Consider the following 20,299-nt stretch of genomic DNA (forward strand, 5'->3'; position numbering starts at 1 on the left):
CCCCCCCCCCTCTCCTTATCAAGAGGGGTAATCGTTGGAACCGAGTGAAAACGACTCACCGTGGCGCGGGTTTGAGACCGAGGGCAAGCAGTACGTCGATGCCCGCCATCTTTTGCTCCTGGTTCACTTGATTGCCACTCTTGGCACGTTGTTGGTGTTGATGGTGATTGTGGTTGTGATGATGGTGGTGGTGGTTCTGTTGCTGCCGCCTTTCCGTAGCCGGCTGCTGCTGCTTACTATCGTTCGACATCGGGCTGTTCTTCCCCATCACTTTCTGGTTGGTTAGCATCTTGGCGTGGGTGACCTTGAGCAGGGAACGCTTCGCGTCCTCGACCAGCATCTTGGTTACCGGTTGCACGTTCACCGGCACGCCGATTGTCGGCACAGCGCCGCGACGCAATCTGCTGCGCACGGGAAGACCGAGTACAAGGTGCTCCATATCTTTCTCGTAAGAGTCGTTGGTAAAGTGGAGGGAGCATATACGCGCGGTTTGTATGTTGAACGGTATCTCGCCGTTCGAGAGGGGCACGCGGCCGCACGCGCGCACCCATCGTGAGCGCACTTCCGGTATCTGGGGGAATCGATGGTAGCGGATACTACGGCCTCGCGTTTGACGATGACTGTTACGGCACGTTGCCACGGCGCACTGCGGCATCCTAACCTCTTGCGATACTTGCTACTTCTGCGTCTGTCACCAACTTTGTATGCACACACACTCGAAATGCAATCTCTTCTCGCTCTCTTTCCTTCACACACGTAACCGGTCGAATGACACGCGACGACTGCGATAACGTCACAGCCCTACGACATCCTCGATGACGTTCTATATTATAGTCGTACGATATTCATCCTCGCGGTGTCGCAATTCCCAATCGGGCAACAGCGGTTGCTCATAACGCGAGAACAGTATTCGTATTCTTTGGCTTCGAAGCACGCTTCCTTCTTCTTTCTTCTTTCACTTCTTCGGAACGACGTAGCGATCGAGTTTTGAACTCTTCGACTTCGTTTACTTTGGTTAACAAACGCGTGACTAGACTGCGTTTTTGTCGAGCGTGTCGAGTAACATCGGCGAGAAGACTCGGGGACAGGTTCAAAACAGACGCACGTGGGTACGTGTGAACGACACACCGATTCCCTCTTCTATCTTTCTCTCTCTAGGGGGGAGAAAGAGAGAGAGAGAGAGAGAGCACGCGCGTCAAAAGTTGGAATATAACCGTCAGAGTCCAATGGAAATCGTTTCGATCAGCTTTTGCTGGATCCTCCGTTGTACGCGAAGATGGCACGTGTGCACGTCTGGTTGGAAAGCGACCAGCCTGGCGAACGGGAGATCTTGGAACGCGAACGTATTGCTGCCGCCACCAACGACGACGCGATCTCGACGTGGAACGAGAGCGAGACGGTCACGCGACGGAAGCACTGTTGCGTACTCTGGATGACGGCGGGAGGTCGAAAGGGCATCGGTACCGCCCTGCGTGCGACGCCCTGCGAACTGTTGGTGTGTAGAGAGAGAAGGGGGACTGGAAGTCAAAGAGCGCGCGAGAGAGAGACAGGAAGAGAGAGAGAGAGAGAGAGAGAGAGAGGGGAACAAACAGAGGGGAGATTGGGTAGAGGAAGAAGAGTCTGTACCGAACAGAGTACCACCGAAAAAACGATTTACGCGAGAGCCACCACACTGCTTCTACATACACCCGCGTTCCGTCAGTCGAAATTCAAAACGTCGCCCACCTCGTAACAAATCGACCGTGCACCGGGCCGCGCCGGAAGGAAGGGTACACGGGATCGTAAATCGGAGAGAAAGAGCAACCAACGCGTCGCGCACGTCTTTTTCCGCGAGGACACGTGCGGCGAGGAACCGGGTGCGCGCTGTCGGCGAAAGGTGTCGCCTCCCGTACCTTTCTAACGTTTCGTGACACCACCGGTGGATACCAGGCGCTGCGCGATCCGTGACGTTGATTGGTAGGCGGACCGTCAAAATGGCGACGGATGACGACGACGGACGACGGTGGCTGAACGGTGCCCGACCGATCGTCGACGAACGTGCACGAGAATCGCCGAACTACGGTACCTACGGGGACTCTCGTGGTAGTCACGAGAGAGCACCAAGGGCAGCAACCGCTCTTCTAACCGGCGATGAACGAGAAATAGAAACGTTCGCATCCACCGTTTGGGTAGCCCTTCGACTATCGGCGATGCACTATGAGAAATAAAAATACTGCCAATACAAACACAGTCACACACAGAAATCGTAGACCGAAGAACCGTTTTGCAACGCGTGACAGACAGCGTGCTAACTACTGCACGCGCGCTGCTTCTCCTGTGGACTGGCCGATCGGGTCCGGCCGTGGAACAAGAGACAGCCAGTGGCAGCTGCGTGTGCCTCCTCGTGTCTGCGTGAAACCGGTGAACCAATGATCGTGCTCCCTTGTGCCGTCGCGGCAGGGATGACGTGCACCATGGAGGGGGCAGGGTTGGAAAGGAAGAGGGACCAGGGAGACAGGGAAAAAGAGGGAGGAGGTCACCGCTACCGACCGAGGGTCCTTCAGGGGTTCGCCACCCCTCGAACCATGCGGTCCTCCTTGCCTCTGTTATCCGGTATAACCAACCGCTACCGATATCCCCCCCCTCCGCTCTCTCTCTCTTTCTTTCTTTCTTTCTTTCTTTCTTTCTTTCTTTCTTTCTCTGCTCGCCGCCCTTCTCATGTGCGACTCACCGACCCTTCTCCTTCAGCCACGTTCAGCAACGCTTCCTCGTAACCTGGTCCTCGCAGGGGCGTTGGGTTACGCGCGCGTTTCTTTTTCTCCTCGGATGTGAAGGCTTCGCCTTCGTTCGCCTTTGTCCGCGTGAAAACTGTAGGAAAAGAATGTGGCTGGAGGATGGCCATCATCGACGATGATGGCTATCGTTCGATATCGAGCAACGTCGCGTCGTTCAGCGAGTTTTCGCAGAGAATTATTATGTCATGAATTTCCCTTTGTAGCCATTCGAATCTGGTCTCCTCGTCCATCCCCTTGTTCCGTTCCAATTGTTGAACGTCGACGAGAGAAACCACCATGGAAAATTGCGTAACGTTTTTCGCTCCGTTACGAAAGGATTCCTCGACGACGTAATGGTGGGAACGTAACGTCCTCTAGGAGAGCGAGTTTCTAAAAATAGCTCAAACCCGGAGCTAAGGAGCTGCTCACTCGCGATGGAAACCCTCTTCGATCGTGAAATCGTTCCGTCGAACACGTCAGCGCGTGACCGTGCATTCGCTTCACGGTTCGAAACCATTTTTCGTGGATCAAAAACGTGAATCGCCGACGAAACAGAGTCTCTAATAAAACGATTCGACTGACGTTCGGTCAACGAAACGGTCAGTTTCTTTGGTAAATTTCCTCTAAAGATATTTCGGGTTTAAATAAAGAAGAGGTGCCCGCACGTTGGCGAACAAGACTGGCCACCATCTCGTAGTTCGGGAGCAAGATTCGTATCTGAGTGATCGAAACGCGATCTTTCGAAACATTTCAAGAGACCGAGCGAATAATTTGTTTGCAAGCGTGGAACTTGAGCCGCACGCATTCAGAGAGGCCGATTTACCTTTTTAAATTAACGATCTGGACGACTGTGCTTGTTTCTCGACGTTTCACGCGCCTGTTACTTCGACATTTCGAAATTCCATCTGCATCGCACGAAAAGAGCGCTATTTTCTCTCCTGTTGCCGCTAATCAGGCACTCATGGCATCTTATGTGGCACAAAGGAGAAGGAGAACTTGACCCCGTTCGATCGCAACCGAACCGAAACTGTATTGCACCGCGCGATCAATAAGTTCGGTTAATTGTCTGGACAGAAAGAAAATCAACTAACCCGAGATCGACGTTCAAATCATCCGGATCGATCGTAATTGTTTCGAAGAGGAAAAAAGGAAAAAAAAAAAAAAAGGAAGAAAGAAATGCGGCCGGGGAACAAAGTTATGAGCGGAGCGCGTTGCAGTAACGATTCTGGGGCAGTTTCGGAAGGTGTATTTGTTCAAGAAGATCGTGACGCGGGAGGGTCAGCCTCTTGCTTCGAGAGAAAAGCGAGCAAAAAGGGGAGGAGATCTGGCATTGAGCGAGGTATCACCGGGGATGTTGGCACACGACGTCCCTCGCCTCTGCGACACCTTAAATATTTCCAACGCTTCGTTCCTTTTTCGATATTATTTAGATATTGTTGCGATTAGGTCTCGCGGTCGGTGTCGGTTTAGAGATCGAAAAAATCGACGAGAGAAATGTGACAGTCGTAACGAGAAGAAATACTATTTGTGATATTCTCGTACGACAACGATGTTTGTTAAAAATTTATCCGCTAATTCATGTAAAGAAGAGCATGAAGCTTGATCACGGACGAAAATGTTAACCGCTTGCGCTGGCAACTGACTGCGGACCGTAACGAGTGACCAAACCGTACACAACAATTCGTCGCTTTCTTTCTGAGCTCGTCGGTATGATATCACTGGATAGAAATTACTGACAAGTAATAAATTTATTATTTGCCTGGATTATACACAAATATATATATTGAGATGATGCCGAGAGAATATTGCAATTTTGGGATAAAAAAATTCTCGACGTGCGTGGCACGTCATTCCAGCGCAAGAGGTCAGAGTCAAAAAAAAAAAAAAAAAATGTCAAGTAATCGAAGTTGGCGCTGACGACTTCACGATGTTGCAATAATTTTCCCAGTTGGTCGAGATAAAAGCTAATTTGATCGGCAATCGATTAATGAAACAGCTGAGAGAGGCTTTCGAAGTTGTACGCTAGCGTACTCGGAATCTAGATTTTATGTATATTATCGGTGATAAGGAACTGGTCTAAAGAGGATATTCAAGCACGAGAGAAACAAATTAACAATCTATTTCAGCGGCACACACTCGATTCGCCGCGTCGGCCATTTTGGTTTGATAGTGAAGGCACGCGTACCAGATAAATTCTCTTTCGAGTATTAGTGATTTCCAGTTATATTGCTGTTAGGAGTACCCATAAGTGATGTTCGTTTTCTTCAAATTTAATAAACATTGTCATCTAGTGACAATAATTTAGCCTATATTCTAGTTCTTTCTTCAAATTTAATAAACACTGTCATCTAGTGATAATAATTTAACTTGTTATAACATAACCTATATTCCAGTTCTTTCGTCAAATTTAACAAACATTGTCATCTAGTGACAATAATTTAGCCTATATTCCAGTTCTTTCTTCAAATTTAATAAACACTGTCATCTAGTGATAATAATTTAACTTGTTATAACATAACCTATATTCCAGTTCTTTCGTCAAATTTAATAAACATTGCCGTCTAGTGACAATAATTCAGCCTATATTCCAGTTCTTTCTTCAAATTTAATTAACATTGTCATCTAGTGACAATAATTTTGCTTGTTATAACATAACCTATATTCCAGTTCTTTCGTCAAATATAATAAACCTTATTTCAGTTCTTTCTTCAAATTTAATAAACATTGCCATCTAGTGACAATAATTTAGCTTATTCTAACCTATATTCTAGTTAAATATATCGACATTTAGCGTGCTTACTGTTAAATTATATATCGTAGATTAAAACTGTCTTAACTCTTAAATAAAATTTTAAATAAAAATGTTTAATAAAATAAAATTTTGCACAATATCGAAAAATGACATTACTTATGGGGATACTCCTACTTCTGCGTGGATACGATTTCTTCTTCCTAGTTCGCTGATGCGACTTGCTCTTTCCTGTCGCCGTTAACTTCAACATAGCAGGATTTAATTTGGAATAATTTCGAATTTTCGAATCCATCGACTAATGGATGACCAGGCAGTCGCTCTGACAGAGTCAGAGTTATCTGACGAATCGGTTGTTATCTTTAGCGCGTAGTAAAAATAATCTCCCGTATTGTCATCAACAAGAGGAGGTCTTCGACGAGGTAAACGACGAGTACGGGAGTAGAACGCTCCAGTTCCAAGAGACAAACGTTCTCCTGCAACGCAACAGCTTCCCAGCATCGGTTCTCAACGAGGATCTTTCCCCCTTTTGCGATATCGTATAACCAGCGAGGAGCGACGCTCGAGGTATACATCTCCCCCACGTTTCTCAGCCGCTGTTTCTCTGCGCCAGAGCCGGGGTTGGTCGTTGCTGTCCCCGGCTCAACGATTTTCTCGGAACGCTTCTGCGACGCGGGGAAACCTACGCTACCGTGTCCTCCTCTGTGGTACCAGACGCCTCTAGACAGAAGCGTCTCTTCTCCTCTAGAGAGTTTTTTGTCTCTCTGATGGCCAGTGGTCGACGTTCGGTCTTCCGACCGCGTGGAACCAAAGAGAAAAGAAGAGAAGAGAAGCCATCGAAACGAGGAGAAGCAAGCAAACACACAGGCAGTAGGCACGGAGGAAAGCCCAGACCACGGCGTGGTTCACGTGGCCTCTCAAATAAGGACAGACCGATTTCCGGTGGGCTCGCTCTCCCCTCCGATGCCACCGTGGCAACCTGACCCCACCATCAAACGATCGAGGGTAGCCTTTCTCTCTCTCCCTCGTTGTCCCACCGACTATTCTCTTTCAACGCGAAGAAGAGGAACAGAACAGGAGAGAGAGAAAGAGAGATAGCATGTCGCGCTCTTTTCTCTTCGCGAAGATACGCAGTCGCTCGTCTCTCTCTCTCTCTCTCTCTCTCTCTCTCTCTCTCTCTCTCTCTCTCTCTCTCTCTCTCTCTCTCTCTCTCTTTTTCTCTCGACGTCGCGGCTACTAGAGCACGTTTTCGCTTCTTTCTCCGTTAGTCGGCTAGAACGGAGACGTTCCTCCCTTCTTCGTCCAATATTAGAATCCGTCTTCGTCTTCGTATTCGTCTTCGTTTGCGTGAACGTGGATGTGGACGGTGTCGCCGGTGTTAGGAGGGCAGGCTGTGTGCGGGCGATCCGCACAGCTGGCACAGGAGGGAAATAAGCGGAGGCGAGGAGGCGCGTCTCCAACTCGGGGGCCACCAGACACGACCGCCTGGAGAACGACCAAGAAGGATGCGCAGCTGCGATTGAGGCTCCCTTTACTCCCTTTCTGCCCGTTTCTAACACGGCCAACTTGGTTTACCCAACAGGTCAAAAAATCTTCCTGGCCGCTTCGTCACGGCTCGTCCACCTCTCTACGCGATTTCAACCGCTTTTTCTTTTAATCTGTCCACACCGTTATCTCCTAGAAACGGAAATATATATCCCGCGATAGGTTACGCGCCGCGGGGCCGCTCGACACAATCGGCACGCACGCCGCTGTAACCTTCGACGACGCTTGCTGTTCGCTCTTGGCTTCTCTCTCGCGTTCAGAATGCGTTCTCGATTCGTCGCGATTCGTTTACGTTACGTGTCAACAAACACACACACACATACCGAGCAAATGCGGCTGAGGTACAACCAAATTTTACTTACTCGAGGTCGAGGACGGTGTTCCTCTCTCCTTGACATTCAGTCATGTCACACGTTTCCTATTTAGTCCCTAAGGACCGTTGAATTTAGTTAGTCTACTATCTCGTCGTGTTTCTGACACATTTTGCATTTCAACGTAAATGCAAGAGTATAGAAAATTATCTTTGTGACGCAAATGAATCACATCGTACGTCATTTTTTCGATCGAGTTTCATTCAATTCAAGGGGTAAAAAATATTTCTATCTTTGCTTGGAAAACGTTGGTGTAAATTATCTCAAACTGCGAATTTTGGACAGTTCGATTTTGAATAACAGAAGAAGAAAAAAGAAAAAAGATAGAATATATAAAAAAATATATATATAATAATAATCTCTCTCTCTCTCTATATATATATAGAATACATAGGAAAGATATAGAATATATATATATATATATATAGAATATATAGGAAAGAAAAAATAGAATCTTTAAATTTTGGCAAACGTTTTGATTTTAAATAACAGAAAAAAAAAAAAAAGAAAAGTAAAAGAAGATAGAATATACAAAAAAGAAATATATATATATATATATATATATATATATATAGTAAAGAAAAAATAGAATCGTTGAATTTTGGCGAACATTTCGATTTTAAATAACAGAAAAAAAGAAAAAGAAAAGAAAAAGAAGATAGAATATACAAAAAAGAAATATATATATATATATATATAGTAAAGAAAAAATAGAATCGTTGAATTTTGGCGAACGTTTCGATTTTAAATAACAAGAGAAAAAAAAAGAAGAAAGAGACAGAATATATGGAATAAATATATCGAAAAGAAAATATAAATTCGCTGAATTTTGGCGAACGTTCCCCCATTAAAATTCCATTTCCCTTAAAAACGATCGAGAGCAAGAAAATTGTCAGAGTTTTCTCGTGCGCGTTGGTTGTTGTAGAGGCGACGATAATTGCACGGTGTTGTACACGGTGTCGCCAGAAACCGTAAACCGGGGACTCGATGTTGTGCCCGGTGCCAACGTATCTTCGAGCATGAGTCTCTGTTCGCACGAAGGCCGGAGCATGCGTACTCTGACGCATTGGCCGAGTACGCAGAGGATCGAAAAAAAATTTCCTACGGCCGAGGGCGGCTGCGAGAGATGGTACCCGGTGACCAGCAGCAGCTTGCTTACTATCCTCCCCCCCCTCCCCCCCCCCCCCCTCTTGACAGCGTGTATCTTTTATTTGCACAAGTATGCGCTATACTTAGTCAGCCAATGCCAAGTCCAACGTAATCGCCGTTGTAAAACTAATAAATTCCATCCATTTAGATATTTATTACCGTGAAATTAGTTTCGATGATTGATGAAGTTTGGTAAGCGATAGTTTGGAACGACTTGATCGATCGATCGATCGATCGATCGATCGATCGGCGAAGCATGCGGGCGAGGAAACACGCGCGCCAGCGAAGTCGATGACGGTGACTCATTGGACGCAAGAAAATGTATCTGCGTTGCCATAGAAAAACGCGTGACGTCACGATCATGGCAGGGTCGTCGTGCTAGGGGCTTATCGCCGATAAAGAGGCTCGACCGCGAGAGGAAGAACTCGTGTGTCTTTTCAATGGAGCTGAACGAAACTTACAAATTGTCACGTATATACGTACGTACGTACGTACCTGTACCTGTACCTGTACCTGTACCTGTGGTATCGATGATATACACGAGACAAATGGATGAAAAGGTGAGGTTACCGAGAGACGCGCGCAGCAGCAGCGAGGTAAAGAATCGGTCGGTTCTCCAACGAGCGTAGGAAGCAGCGGGGGAGGAAGAAGAAAGCTATTATTTAGCGAGAAACGACGGGAAGAGGAGGCTTCGATGGGCTCACCTGGCCTCCTCAAGATTTCCCATCCATCGTTTTCCACGTTGCCTCTCGTTTTCCAACCACTCCGGCCGCTTATTATGCCGGGCCTTAAGAGATGGACGCGGCATGGTATCTTTGGTACACGGCGCCGTTCTAGGTGGTTCACCCCTCTCTCTTAAGGGGCAACCACCCCTCACACACTCGCGTTGAGGTTCTTCCTATCTTCGTCTCGCTTTCACTCGCTGGCTTGGCTGGCTGCGAGACTCGAACGAAAGGGGACAAGAGAAGAGAAGGGAGACACCCTTCATCCTTGAGGCGGGGTCCCGGCCACCCCGCTGCTAGGTTCGCTAGGATCAATACCCGCCATCCGAACCCAAGTCCACCGAAGCCACCCTCTCTCGCTCTCTCGCTCTCTCTCTCTCTCACTCTGCCTGCTCTGGCTGTGCCTGTGCCTCTGCCTCTGTGCTTCTTGCCTGCCAAAACCTGCCAACTTCTCCTCGTCTGTCCAAGTCTCCGGAGAATTCGAGTGGCTTCCCAGCGGAGAACCCATCGCCGCCGCGTCGAGAAGACACTGCTTTCGAATCACTGCACGACCTCCTCCTCCTCGTCCACCGCCCACTCCTCCTCCTCCTCCTCCTCCTCCTCATTCTGTAGCCACACGCGCGATTCCGCTGCGATTGTTCGCCAAAGTGCCATGGACACCATTCCATGGATCAATATGTGATCGATCATCGCGCGTGGCGACCACTGTCTCTCTCTCTCTCTCTCTCTCTGATGACGCGTGTAGTAAGATTAAACCGAGAGAGAGAGAGAGAGAGAGAGAGAGAGGGAAAATTTTCTACAGATGTCTGCGAGAACCGTGCGGACGTCGACGCAGTCGCTTTAGACACCGCGTGACGAATCGTTGAAATCTTCCGAATTTACCGAGGCACAAGGACTAACGTTTTCACTCCGGAGGACTGCCGTTTTCACTCGGTTCGAATCGACGTTAACTACTGTGCAATTTTGCCGACTATAAACTATAATAACATTTGTTACAATTGTTAATCTTCCTTTCGACTTTATTGAATCGGTTAGATCAATGTAATCCTCGATTAACCTCTATTGCGCTGGAATGACGGGAATTTCTTGTCCCAAAAATTGCAATACCCTCTCAGTTTTAAGTATATTTGAGTTAAACAAAATAGGCAAAACAAACAATAAGTTTGTCAATAATTTCTATTTAGTGACATTGTACCGAAAAGAAAGCGACGAATTCTTTGTATACGGTTTTGGTCACTCGTTATGGTCCGCAAACCAGCGCAAGGAATTAACTTCTTTGGAATGACGTGCCGCGCACGTCGAGAATTTTTTATTTTAAAATTGTAATATTTTCACAGTTTTAAGTATATGTAAGTATAACTCAGGCAAAATAAATAATAAATTTATCACTTCTCGGTAATTTCTATTCTAAGTTATGATGTCGTGGCGACGAGTTCGAAAAGAAAGCGACGAATTCTTTGTATACGGTTTTGGTCATTCGTTATGGTCCGCAAACCAACGCAAAGAATTATCTTCTTTGCGCTGGAATGACGTGCCGCGCACATCGAGAATTTTTTGTTCCAAAATTGTAATATTTTCCACAGTTTTAAGTATGTTTAAGTATAATCCGGGCAAAACAAATAATAAATTTATCACTTCTCGGTAATTTCTATTCTAAGTTATGATGTCGTGGCGACAAGTTCGAAACGAAAGCGACGAATTCTTTGTATACGGTTTTGGTCATTCGTTATGGTCCGCAAACCAGCGCAAAGAATTATCTTCTTTGCGCTGGAATGACGTGCCGCGCACGTCGAGAATTTTTTGTTCCAAAATTGTAATATTTTCCACAGTTTTAAGTATGTTTAAGTATAATCCGGGCAAAACAAATAATAAATTTATCACTTCTCGGTAATTTCTATTCTAAGTTATGATATCGTAGTGACGAGTTCGAAAAGAAAGCGACGAATTCTTTGTATACGGTTTTGGTCACTCGTTATGGTCCGCAAACCAGCGCAAGGAATTAACTTCTTTGGAATGACGTGCCGCGCACGTCGAGAATTTTTTATTTTAAAATTGTAATATTTCCACAGTTTTAAGTATGTCTAAGTATAATCCGGGCAAAACAAATAATAAATTTATCACTTCTCGGTAATTTCTATTCTAAGTTATGATGTCGTGGCGACGAGTTCGGAACGAAAGCGACGAATTCTTTGTATACGGTTTTGGTCACTCGTTATGGTCCGCAAACCAGCGCCAAGAATTATCTTCCTTTTATTTTAAAATTTTTTATTTTAAAATTGTAATATTTTCCACAGTTTTAAGTATATCTAAGTATAACCCGGGCAAAACAAATAATAAATTTATCACTTCCTGGTAATTTCTATTCTAAGTTATGATATCGTAGCGACGAGTTCGAAAAGAAAGCGACGAATTCTTTGTATACGATTTTTGGTCACTCGTTATGGTCCGCAATCAGTCAGCGCAAGTGGTTTATGGTTGAATCCTCCCCCTCGTATTCCTAGCTGTTACTGGTGCAATTGGTCGGATCTCGATGATATGTACGGTCTGTAGAATTTGAAAATGTTCATCGAAAATTTTCTTCTCGCCCTCTCCCCCCTCCCCCCGCTTCTTCTCCTCAGCGTGAGCGTGTCGTTTCGATCCGAAGGAAACACTTTGTACTAAAATGAAAACCCGAGCAGATGCATTGTCGTGTGGTCGTGTGGCTGGTAACGCATAAAGTACGATCGGTACTGTATCGAAGTTATGTTTAATTCATCTCTCCTTTTGTCCCCGTTACACCGGGCATACACAGTCGACGGAGAGTCGCTTTCGAAATTGGAGAACCGTGTACCAAATTGTACGTACCGCGTTGCATTACCTGACAGCTCGCAAAATTTCGCGGAATTTTTCTTTGTTTGTTTTATGTCGCCGCTTACCCGGAAGAATCCCGGTAATTGAATAGTTACTGAACGTATTTTCTGAAGAATTTCGTGCGTTTTGTGGAAAGTTCTCGCGTTTAATCAGTACGAACGTATCGCCGGTACGGGCGCCAAAATGTAGCGCATCGCATTTTGGAACGTTTTAATCTTCGCGTCTGACTGTTTAAAGGAGGGTACCAAAACTGGGATCAAACCAGATCTAGTTTGATATATTCGAGTTTGACTGGTACAGCGGAACACGCAGAAACGTGCCTGTTGCTTCGGGCAAGTCAAGCCGACCAGCTGAAAAATCGTCGAACTTCACGTTGTCTATAAATTGAAATAATTGCAACTAAAAAACAATTAAGTGAAACAGTCTTACAGTTAAAGTGAAACAACTTTATACCGACATAACTGAAACGAAATGCATCTTCCGATGCTGGTTTTATTCGAGTACTACTCTAGTTTCGACGTCCAATCGTCGGATCGAAAGAAAGGCACAGAAACACGATTAATTCCGCCAATTGTAAGAGCTTGAAAAACAAAAATACCAGCTTCAGTTGTACGTTCGTTTCGACGTTGCATCGAAATCGCTCATTCAAACGTCTCTTTACGAATAAATATCGCTAAAAATCGGTAAAATGACGAAAATTGGACTTTGACCGACACATCGGCGTACGTGGCGCGAACGCGGTACCACTCGCGTGAAGAAACTCGCGTCTTTTTTTCCACTCAGTCACGAGGCGAAAGGGTTGGAAGAGAAGATCCATCGATCCGCAGGATGGAACCCATATCGCGTCTCGCCGCGCGTTGGGAACCTGCTCTTTCTTCCTCTCGTTATTGCTACAAACGTGATAGCGCAAGAGGGGTCAGAACCCGTTTGGAGGGCGGAATTGCGAGGGGGATTTCCAGGAGGGAGATGACCGTGGTGGCGAAACACACACAAACATACACACATGCAGAGAGTGAGGGGTTGTTGGAAGGCACGCCCGGAGGGTGGTATTGCACGATGGTAACGGATGGTAACCGACCGGGCTTGGATCACCGGATGACGTCACTGCTGCGTTACCAGGATACCAAAGATCAAAGACCAATGAAAACGTCACCTTCACCTAACTCTAGGAGCCACGTATCTCCGGCTGAAGTCGAAGTCGACCTAATAATAGACTCTTTTTTTTTTTTCTTTCTTTCTTTCTTTCTTTCTTTCTTTCTTTCCCTCCTCATTCCTCCGCGACGCTGACTGTTGTGCTTATGATAACGATGCCTCTGTCTTCGTTCTCGATGGCTATCTTCGTAGCAACGAGGACGGCAGACAGGAGAGCGAACACACTGAGAAAACAATCGCACGTCATCGCCAGGGTATCGTAGATATTACGTAGCACACCACGGCCGCTGATATTTTATTTATACCTGTTGGGCCCAGATACCGGGCAGAGTTGAAGGATTCCTTTCGTTCAATCCAACGCGGAGACGCGTTGTTCTCCAACGAATAATCTATGATAATTATATTTCAACCGTGCGTTGTTACGTCTCGCCTCATTTCTCCGGCGATTTTCACTTTTCGTCGCGGCCGCGCATGTGGATTGATTTAGAGGTGAATTCACGCCCTGTGAGAAAGCTACCTTCATTCGCAGAAATAGTTATTTCTCGAAATTTTGAAACGTGTCATTTTCTTTATTCAGCAAAATTAAAATTAAACTTCTTTGTCACAACTTAACCCATTGTGCTGGAATGAGGTCGTCGAGAATTTTTTGATTTAAAATTGCAATATTTTCCCAGTTTCAAGTATATCTAAGTACAACCGAAGTGAAACAGGTAATAAATTTATTACTCCTTAGTAATTTCTGTCCTAAGTTACGACGTCATAACGATCAGTTCGAAAAGAAAGCGACGAATTACTGTATACAGTTTGGTCACTCGTTATGGTCCGCAAACGTGTTATTTTCTTTATTCACCAAAATCAAAATTAAACTTCTTTGTCACAATTTAACCTATTGCGCTGGAATGACGTGACACGCACATCGAGAATCTTTTGTTCCAAAATTGTAATATTTCCACAGTTTCAAGTATACTTAAGTACAACCGAAGTGAAACAGGTAATAAATTTATTACTCCTTAGTAATTTCTGTCCTAAGTTACGATGTCATAACGACCAGTTCGAAAAGAAAGCGACGAATTACTGTATACAGTTTGGTCGCTCGTTATGGTCCGCAAACGTGTTATTTTCTTTATTCACCAAAATTAAAATTAAACTTCTTTGTCACAACTTAACCTCTTGTGCTGGAATGGCGTGCCACGCAGAATTTTTTCTGCCAAAATTCTGCAATATTCTCTCAGTTTATTCAAGTATACTTAAATATTTTATTCCTTAAGTAAAACAAAATTAGGCAAAACAAATTAATATAAAAATCGATTTATTAATAAAATAAAAATAAAAATACAAATTTATTAATAAAATGATAATAAATTTACTATTACTTCTCGATAATTTCTATCCAGTGATATTATACCGGCGAGTTCAAAGAAAAAGCGACGAATTATTGTGCACGGTTTGGTCATTCGTTACGGTCCTCAATCAGTTGCCAGCGCAAATGGTTTAAAATTGAAAATTAAAAGTTCGTCCCTGAAGAGGTAAATCTTCGACCTTGTAACAGCTGGCGTTTCTCTCCAGAAGTGTCCCTCGAGAGAATTCTCTTTCTCTCTCTTATGGCAGCTATGGTTCACTCAAGAAAAGTGATTTATATCTTCGGAAACCAGAGGATTTACTTAACGCTACCTTTCGCCATTTTTTTACTCTCTACTGATTTTCGTGGTATACGAAAATTACCTCTTCTTCTTTTTTTTTTTTTTTTTCTTTGACGCAAGAAAACGACAGAAGCTACTTTATAATTCGTTGGAACGTCTAATTGATCGGTCGTTTCCAAAACATTCTAACTACGCAGATGGTCTCGGCGTGGACGAAGAGAAGAAAAACGTAGTTAATAGATCCTAAATGATTCCCTTTGTTCGCGAGCAAACAACGTCCCGAAAGTTCTAATCTCTCTACCAAATAATCTCTTTCCGTAAGTCTTGCTCCTTCCGCGATCCTTTCTACCACGAAATTCAAGTCGGTCGAACACAGAACAGACAGGATTTTGCAGCCTACGCGCTTCTTCGACCTTTCAACACGTGCACAGGTCAGAAACGGACCCGAAGACCCTGGCCGAGGTAGTTACCGTTCAAGGTTTCCCTCAAGGTTCCTCCTGTGCGGTATAAAAGAGAAATTCTTCCAACAATTAGGATTTCTTCCTTTCTCAGCTTTGAATAGTGTTACAAAGTTCTCCAGGCTTTGCAACAAAAGCAGCAAAAGAAGAATAGCATTACAAAGTTCGCCAAGTTTTGCAACAAAAGCAGCAAACGAAGAGAAATTGCACTCCATATTTTATTACATTCGAAATATTATCCTAAGTACCTTTGAAGGCACCCGGGTTCCGAAATTTTCCCTTCGTCTTATCCCTTCGAGACAAAGCGCTTTTACGAGCTCAGGTAGCGAAATTGCCAATAGCACACGGTAATTAGAGGGAATTTTCGTATTTTAATATTCCTGAAAATTCCGTCGCAAGGAAGAAAGAAAAAAAAGCTATACGTGTGAAAGAGGGCGATCTTAATGGCGAATAGGTTCCGTTCGTAGGTACGAGACAAACAAAGAGACTCTAATACGGGTAAGTGTAGATTGCTTTCCGCCATCGAGCCCCGGTACCAACAGTACGCACGCCCAGGGAATCTCGAAGGGCTGACAAACCGTGAACCACACGTAGCTGTACGCCTACGAGGAAACGTGAAGAAAAAGAAAAAAAAATTTGTCTCCCATCTGCTAGAATTAGTTTTAATGAAAATGGCGTTTGTCTTCTTATACGTATATATTACATTTATATTTTTATACGTTATAATATATTGTATTTATATTTTTATACGTTATAATATATTGTATTTATATTTTTATACGTTATAATATATTATATTTATATTTTTATACGTTATAATAAATTACATTTATATTCTTATACGTTATAACATATTATATTTGTTTTTATACATTATAATATATTATATTTATATTTTTACACATTCTAATTTATTATATTTATATTTTTATACATTCTAATATATTATATTTATATTTTTATACATTATAATATATTATATTTATATTTTTATACGTTATAACATATTATATTTGTTTTTATACATTATAACATATTATATTTATATTTTTACACATTCTAATTTATTATATTTGTATTTTTGTACGTTATAATATATTATATTTATATTTTTACACATTCTAATTTATTATATTTATATTTTTGTTCTAATATATTATATTTATATTTTTAGACATTCTAATATATTATATTTATATTTTTATACGTTATAATATATTGTATTTATATTTTTATACGTTATAATATATTATATTTATATTTTTCTACATTATAATATATTATATTTATATTTTTATACGTTATAGTATATTATAATTATATTTTTCTACATTATAATATATTATAATTATATTTTTCTACATTACAATATATTATATATTATATTTTATACGTCATTGGCTATGTAAGGAACGAAAAAAAAAAAATTGTTTCCCATCATCCGCATAGAATTTGGCCCAAAATTGCAATGTTTTCTCAGTTTTAAATATATTGAGACATAACCCACAGGCAAAACAAATAATAAATTTATTACTTCTTGATAACCGATGAATTCGAAAAGAAGACGAACGGTTTGGTCACTCGTTATGGTCCGCGAACCAGTTACTAGCGCGAGAGGTTGTCTTTTTTATTTCTGCATATACCATCCACGAATTGGCAATTTTATAAGGACAGTTTGTAAAGACGATGTATATACGATAATCTAGAAAATTTTACCGATGTTGCAAAAACGATCGTTACAAATATTCGTACAGAAAGAATCTTACGCATCAAAATGGTTGATCTAGGAAAGAAGGGAGAAGAGAGAAGAACAGAATAGCCAACGTTTCCGAAATGGAAAAATGGCGACAACTTCCGATTCTCCGAAAATTCGCTCTTGCCAACCTAACGGGACACGTCTCAGTTAGGCCATCCGTGAAGAAACAATGAGCGCGCAACAGCAGAGAGAGAGAGAGAGAGAGACAGAGAAGAGAGAGCCGCTGGCATAAAGGGGCGAGGGTTCTTGCCTCCAGAAAACCGCATGTTCCAAGTTGGTACGAGCGAGGCAGTCGCGGCCCACGGTCACCAAAAATACCCACGAAGGATACGCAATACCCGTGAGGAGCGTGCAGCGACCAGCGACGCGGGATCACAGAGAGCCGTACGCGTGCGTATGGCGTTGAGAGAGGAACGCGCGTGCACGCGGCACGCACACCGATAAGAAAGTGCGTGAGCACGTACACGTACGTACGTACGTACGTAGGATCGTAGATGATCGGAACGAGCGAGCGAGCAAGCGAATAAACGAACGGAGTGCGTGCATGTCGACGCAGTGTGGCAAGGATCGTCAGCCGACATCTGGCCGTGCGGCGGTCCTTCGCCCGAGGGACCGAGGGACCGAGGGACCGAGGGACAAAGAAGACCTTCCCCTTTTCTTAGGGGGGCCTTGGGCTGGATTATATCCAGCGGTCTCTCGCTCGCACGCACATCGGGGCGTCTATCCGGTACCGGAGAGTAGAGAGAGGCTCGGAGAGAGTGGTGGCTCGGCGGTACGTCGGTCTGCAGGCACACGTAACGACCCCACCGGTACCGTTTCTATGGTACCGTTCGCAGGGATTAACGCCCCTCCCGCTCGTAGACCGCTCCACTTTCATCCGGGCTGCAGGGTGAGACCAGCCTTGGCCTGAGGACCAGACGTACATACGAGGTACGTTCTTTCTAACCGATGGACAAGTACTTAAACGGTCACTCTCCGGTAATTAATGCAACACGATCCTCCTCTGCCTTACGCCAGACGTCGACGCCTCTCTTCTTCTTCTTCTTTTTTTTTTTTTTTTTTTTTTTTTTCTTCAAATCTAAACTCCATTGTGATGATTCTGTCCTGTCTGGGGAACCAAGTGGGCCACCAAGCTTCAAGGTCGAGCCCCCGACACTCGCCACTCAAATTGATTTCGGCGACGAATATGTTATGGACGTGCGGCGCGAACTGACGCTCGGGAGAGACCACGAGAATAGCCCGGGCAGTTTTTCTGTCCTTCGAACGGGCATGAGTTTGTTTCGAAGGTCTGCTGATCCGGGGCGAACGTTTCGGTCACCTTGGCCCAAATGTATAACGGCGAATAATTTTTAAAAACCATTAATTTGGAAGGTGCTTTTCTTTCTTCCTTTCCTTTTTCTTTTTTTTTAATAAAAATTTTTTCGCTAATGTTTGTCGCTTCGTTAAGAGTTGAAGACCAAAGAGACGATATATTGGTATCGGAAAATCGTTCTTCTCTAGAATTTTATCTCAGAGAGGGATACGGAACGTACAATGTAAGCAAAAGTTGCAAATTTCGCAACATGCTTGCAATTTCAGTTTTTCCTTAAAAAAAAAAAAAAAAAAAAAGTTTAATTATATCAGCTTCTGCAACCCCTTGAGCTGAACTTTGTGCCGAGTATACTTGTCGTGTAGAAAAAAAATTCGCTTCTGCTATTTACTGTGAAATTTAGGTAAAAAAATTATATATCTATTTGTAACGCTAGCACATTTTAGAATATTCCGAGGCAAGAAAACCAAAAGATAGAATAAAACAAATAAAATTGAAAATTTTTCAAAGAAAATTTATCACTTTGTTATAATTTAATTCAATCCTACAGCAAGTTCATTTACTGTTCATTTTCGTCGTCGTTTAGAAATAACTAGTGCACATTTTCAAAGTAAAACTTTACTGTATCACATTTTAGTTTATTTTATTTTGCTTTGCTTCGTTTTATTTTATTTTATGTCGTTCTATTGTGTGTTTTATTTTGTAAGAAAAATGTATGGTGAATGAGATGGAGAAGAAATTGCAATCCTTTGGGAAATCAATAAAGATCTATGTATCTATTTTCAAAGTAAAACAAAATGCTTCACCACTTGGCGCTGGCAACTGATTGCGAACCATAACGAGTGACCAAAACCGTATACAGTAATTCGTCGCTTTCCTCCTTGAACACGATCGTCACTGGATAGAAATTATTGAGAAGTAATAAATTTATTCATTTGTTTCATTTAAATATATTTGAAACTGAGAAAATACTGCAATTTTGGGACAAAATAATTTTCGTGCGCGGCATGTTATTCCAAATTAGATACTTAACTTAACATTTAAATATTTGAACGTACTCGAACATACCTTTCTCCATAACATACATAAATAACATATAATATTTATATATAACATATATATATATAAATAATATATTATATATGTTATATATAACATATATATATATATAACATACATACCTATCTATCGTTAGAGGAGATTGTAAATTGATCTACTACCCTTAGCAGAGCAACAGTGGTAAATAGAAGTATTAACGCGAAAGGTTGTCATCACTGGTGTTACGACCTTCGTATTAGTGTCATTTAACCTTTATGTAACGTAGCCAAATCAACATCTACACCGGATCGCGTAATTCAATAAATTTCACGTTTATCTTAAAAATCTGTTTGCTTACCGTTAGTACGAGTTAACGTTCGTTAATGTACATAATGTACGGTTGGCATGTCGTGATTTTTCTCTCTCTTTTTTTTTTTTTCTTCATGTTTTGCTCAATCTCTGAATACGAAAATTCAGTCCATCATTCCGCCCTCGACTGAAATTCCGGACGCATTTCCAAACGATAAAGATGAAAATTAAACGAGATACGTCGAATATTTACGACAAATACGATTACAAATTTCCAGGCATATTTATTTGCCGAGCCACTATATATCCACGGCCGTGTGTACACACCGAGAGTTTGCCTTTCCGTTACCAAGACAATATACAGACCTTTTTTTCTGTTTTCTATTTCTCAACGTTTTACGACTCGATAGGTTAGCCGTGAATCATTTCGTAAATGTGTCACCAACGTTACCAATTAAATAAAAAAAAAAAAAAAATGAAAGGAAGATGTCTGATAAG

At 42.9% G+C, this 20,299-nt stretch overlaps 1 protein-coding gene across 3 annotated transcripts in view; it reads right to left on the reverse strand.

Annotated features, from left to right (window-relative positions):
* LOC122530525 (myotubularin-related protein DDB_G0290005-like) overlaps positions 1-20,299 on the reverse strand; it is a 42,524-nt gene that overhangs the window by 18,223 nt on the left and 4,002 nt on the right. Inside the window, exon 1 of one of the 3 annotated variants that reach the window (XM_043657568.1) lies at positions 60-2,312. The exons of the other annotated variants lie outside the window; for them this stretch is intronic. Coding sequence (XP_043513503.1) covers positions 60-655 — 596 coding nt within the window. The 5' untranslated portion in view covers positions 656-2,312. Of the gene's footprint in view, positions 1-59; positions 2,313-20,299 lie in introns of those variants that run through there. 3 annotated transcript variants of the gene reach the window in all.

Source organism: Frieseomelitta varia, unplaced genomic scaffold (assembly GCF_011392965.1).
Source record: "Frieseomelitta varia isolate USP_RPSP 00005682 unplaced genomic scaffold, Fvar_1.2 scaffold_345, whole genome shotgun sequence".
Taxonomy (NCBI): Eukaryota; Metazoa; Arthropoda; class Insecta; order Hymenoptera; family Apidae; genus Frieseomelitta; species Frieseomelitta varia.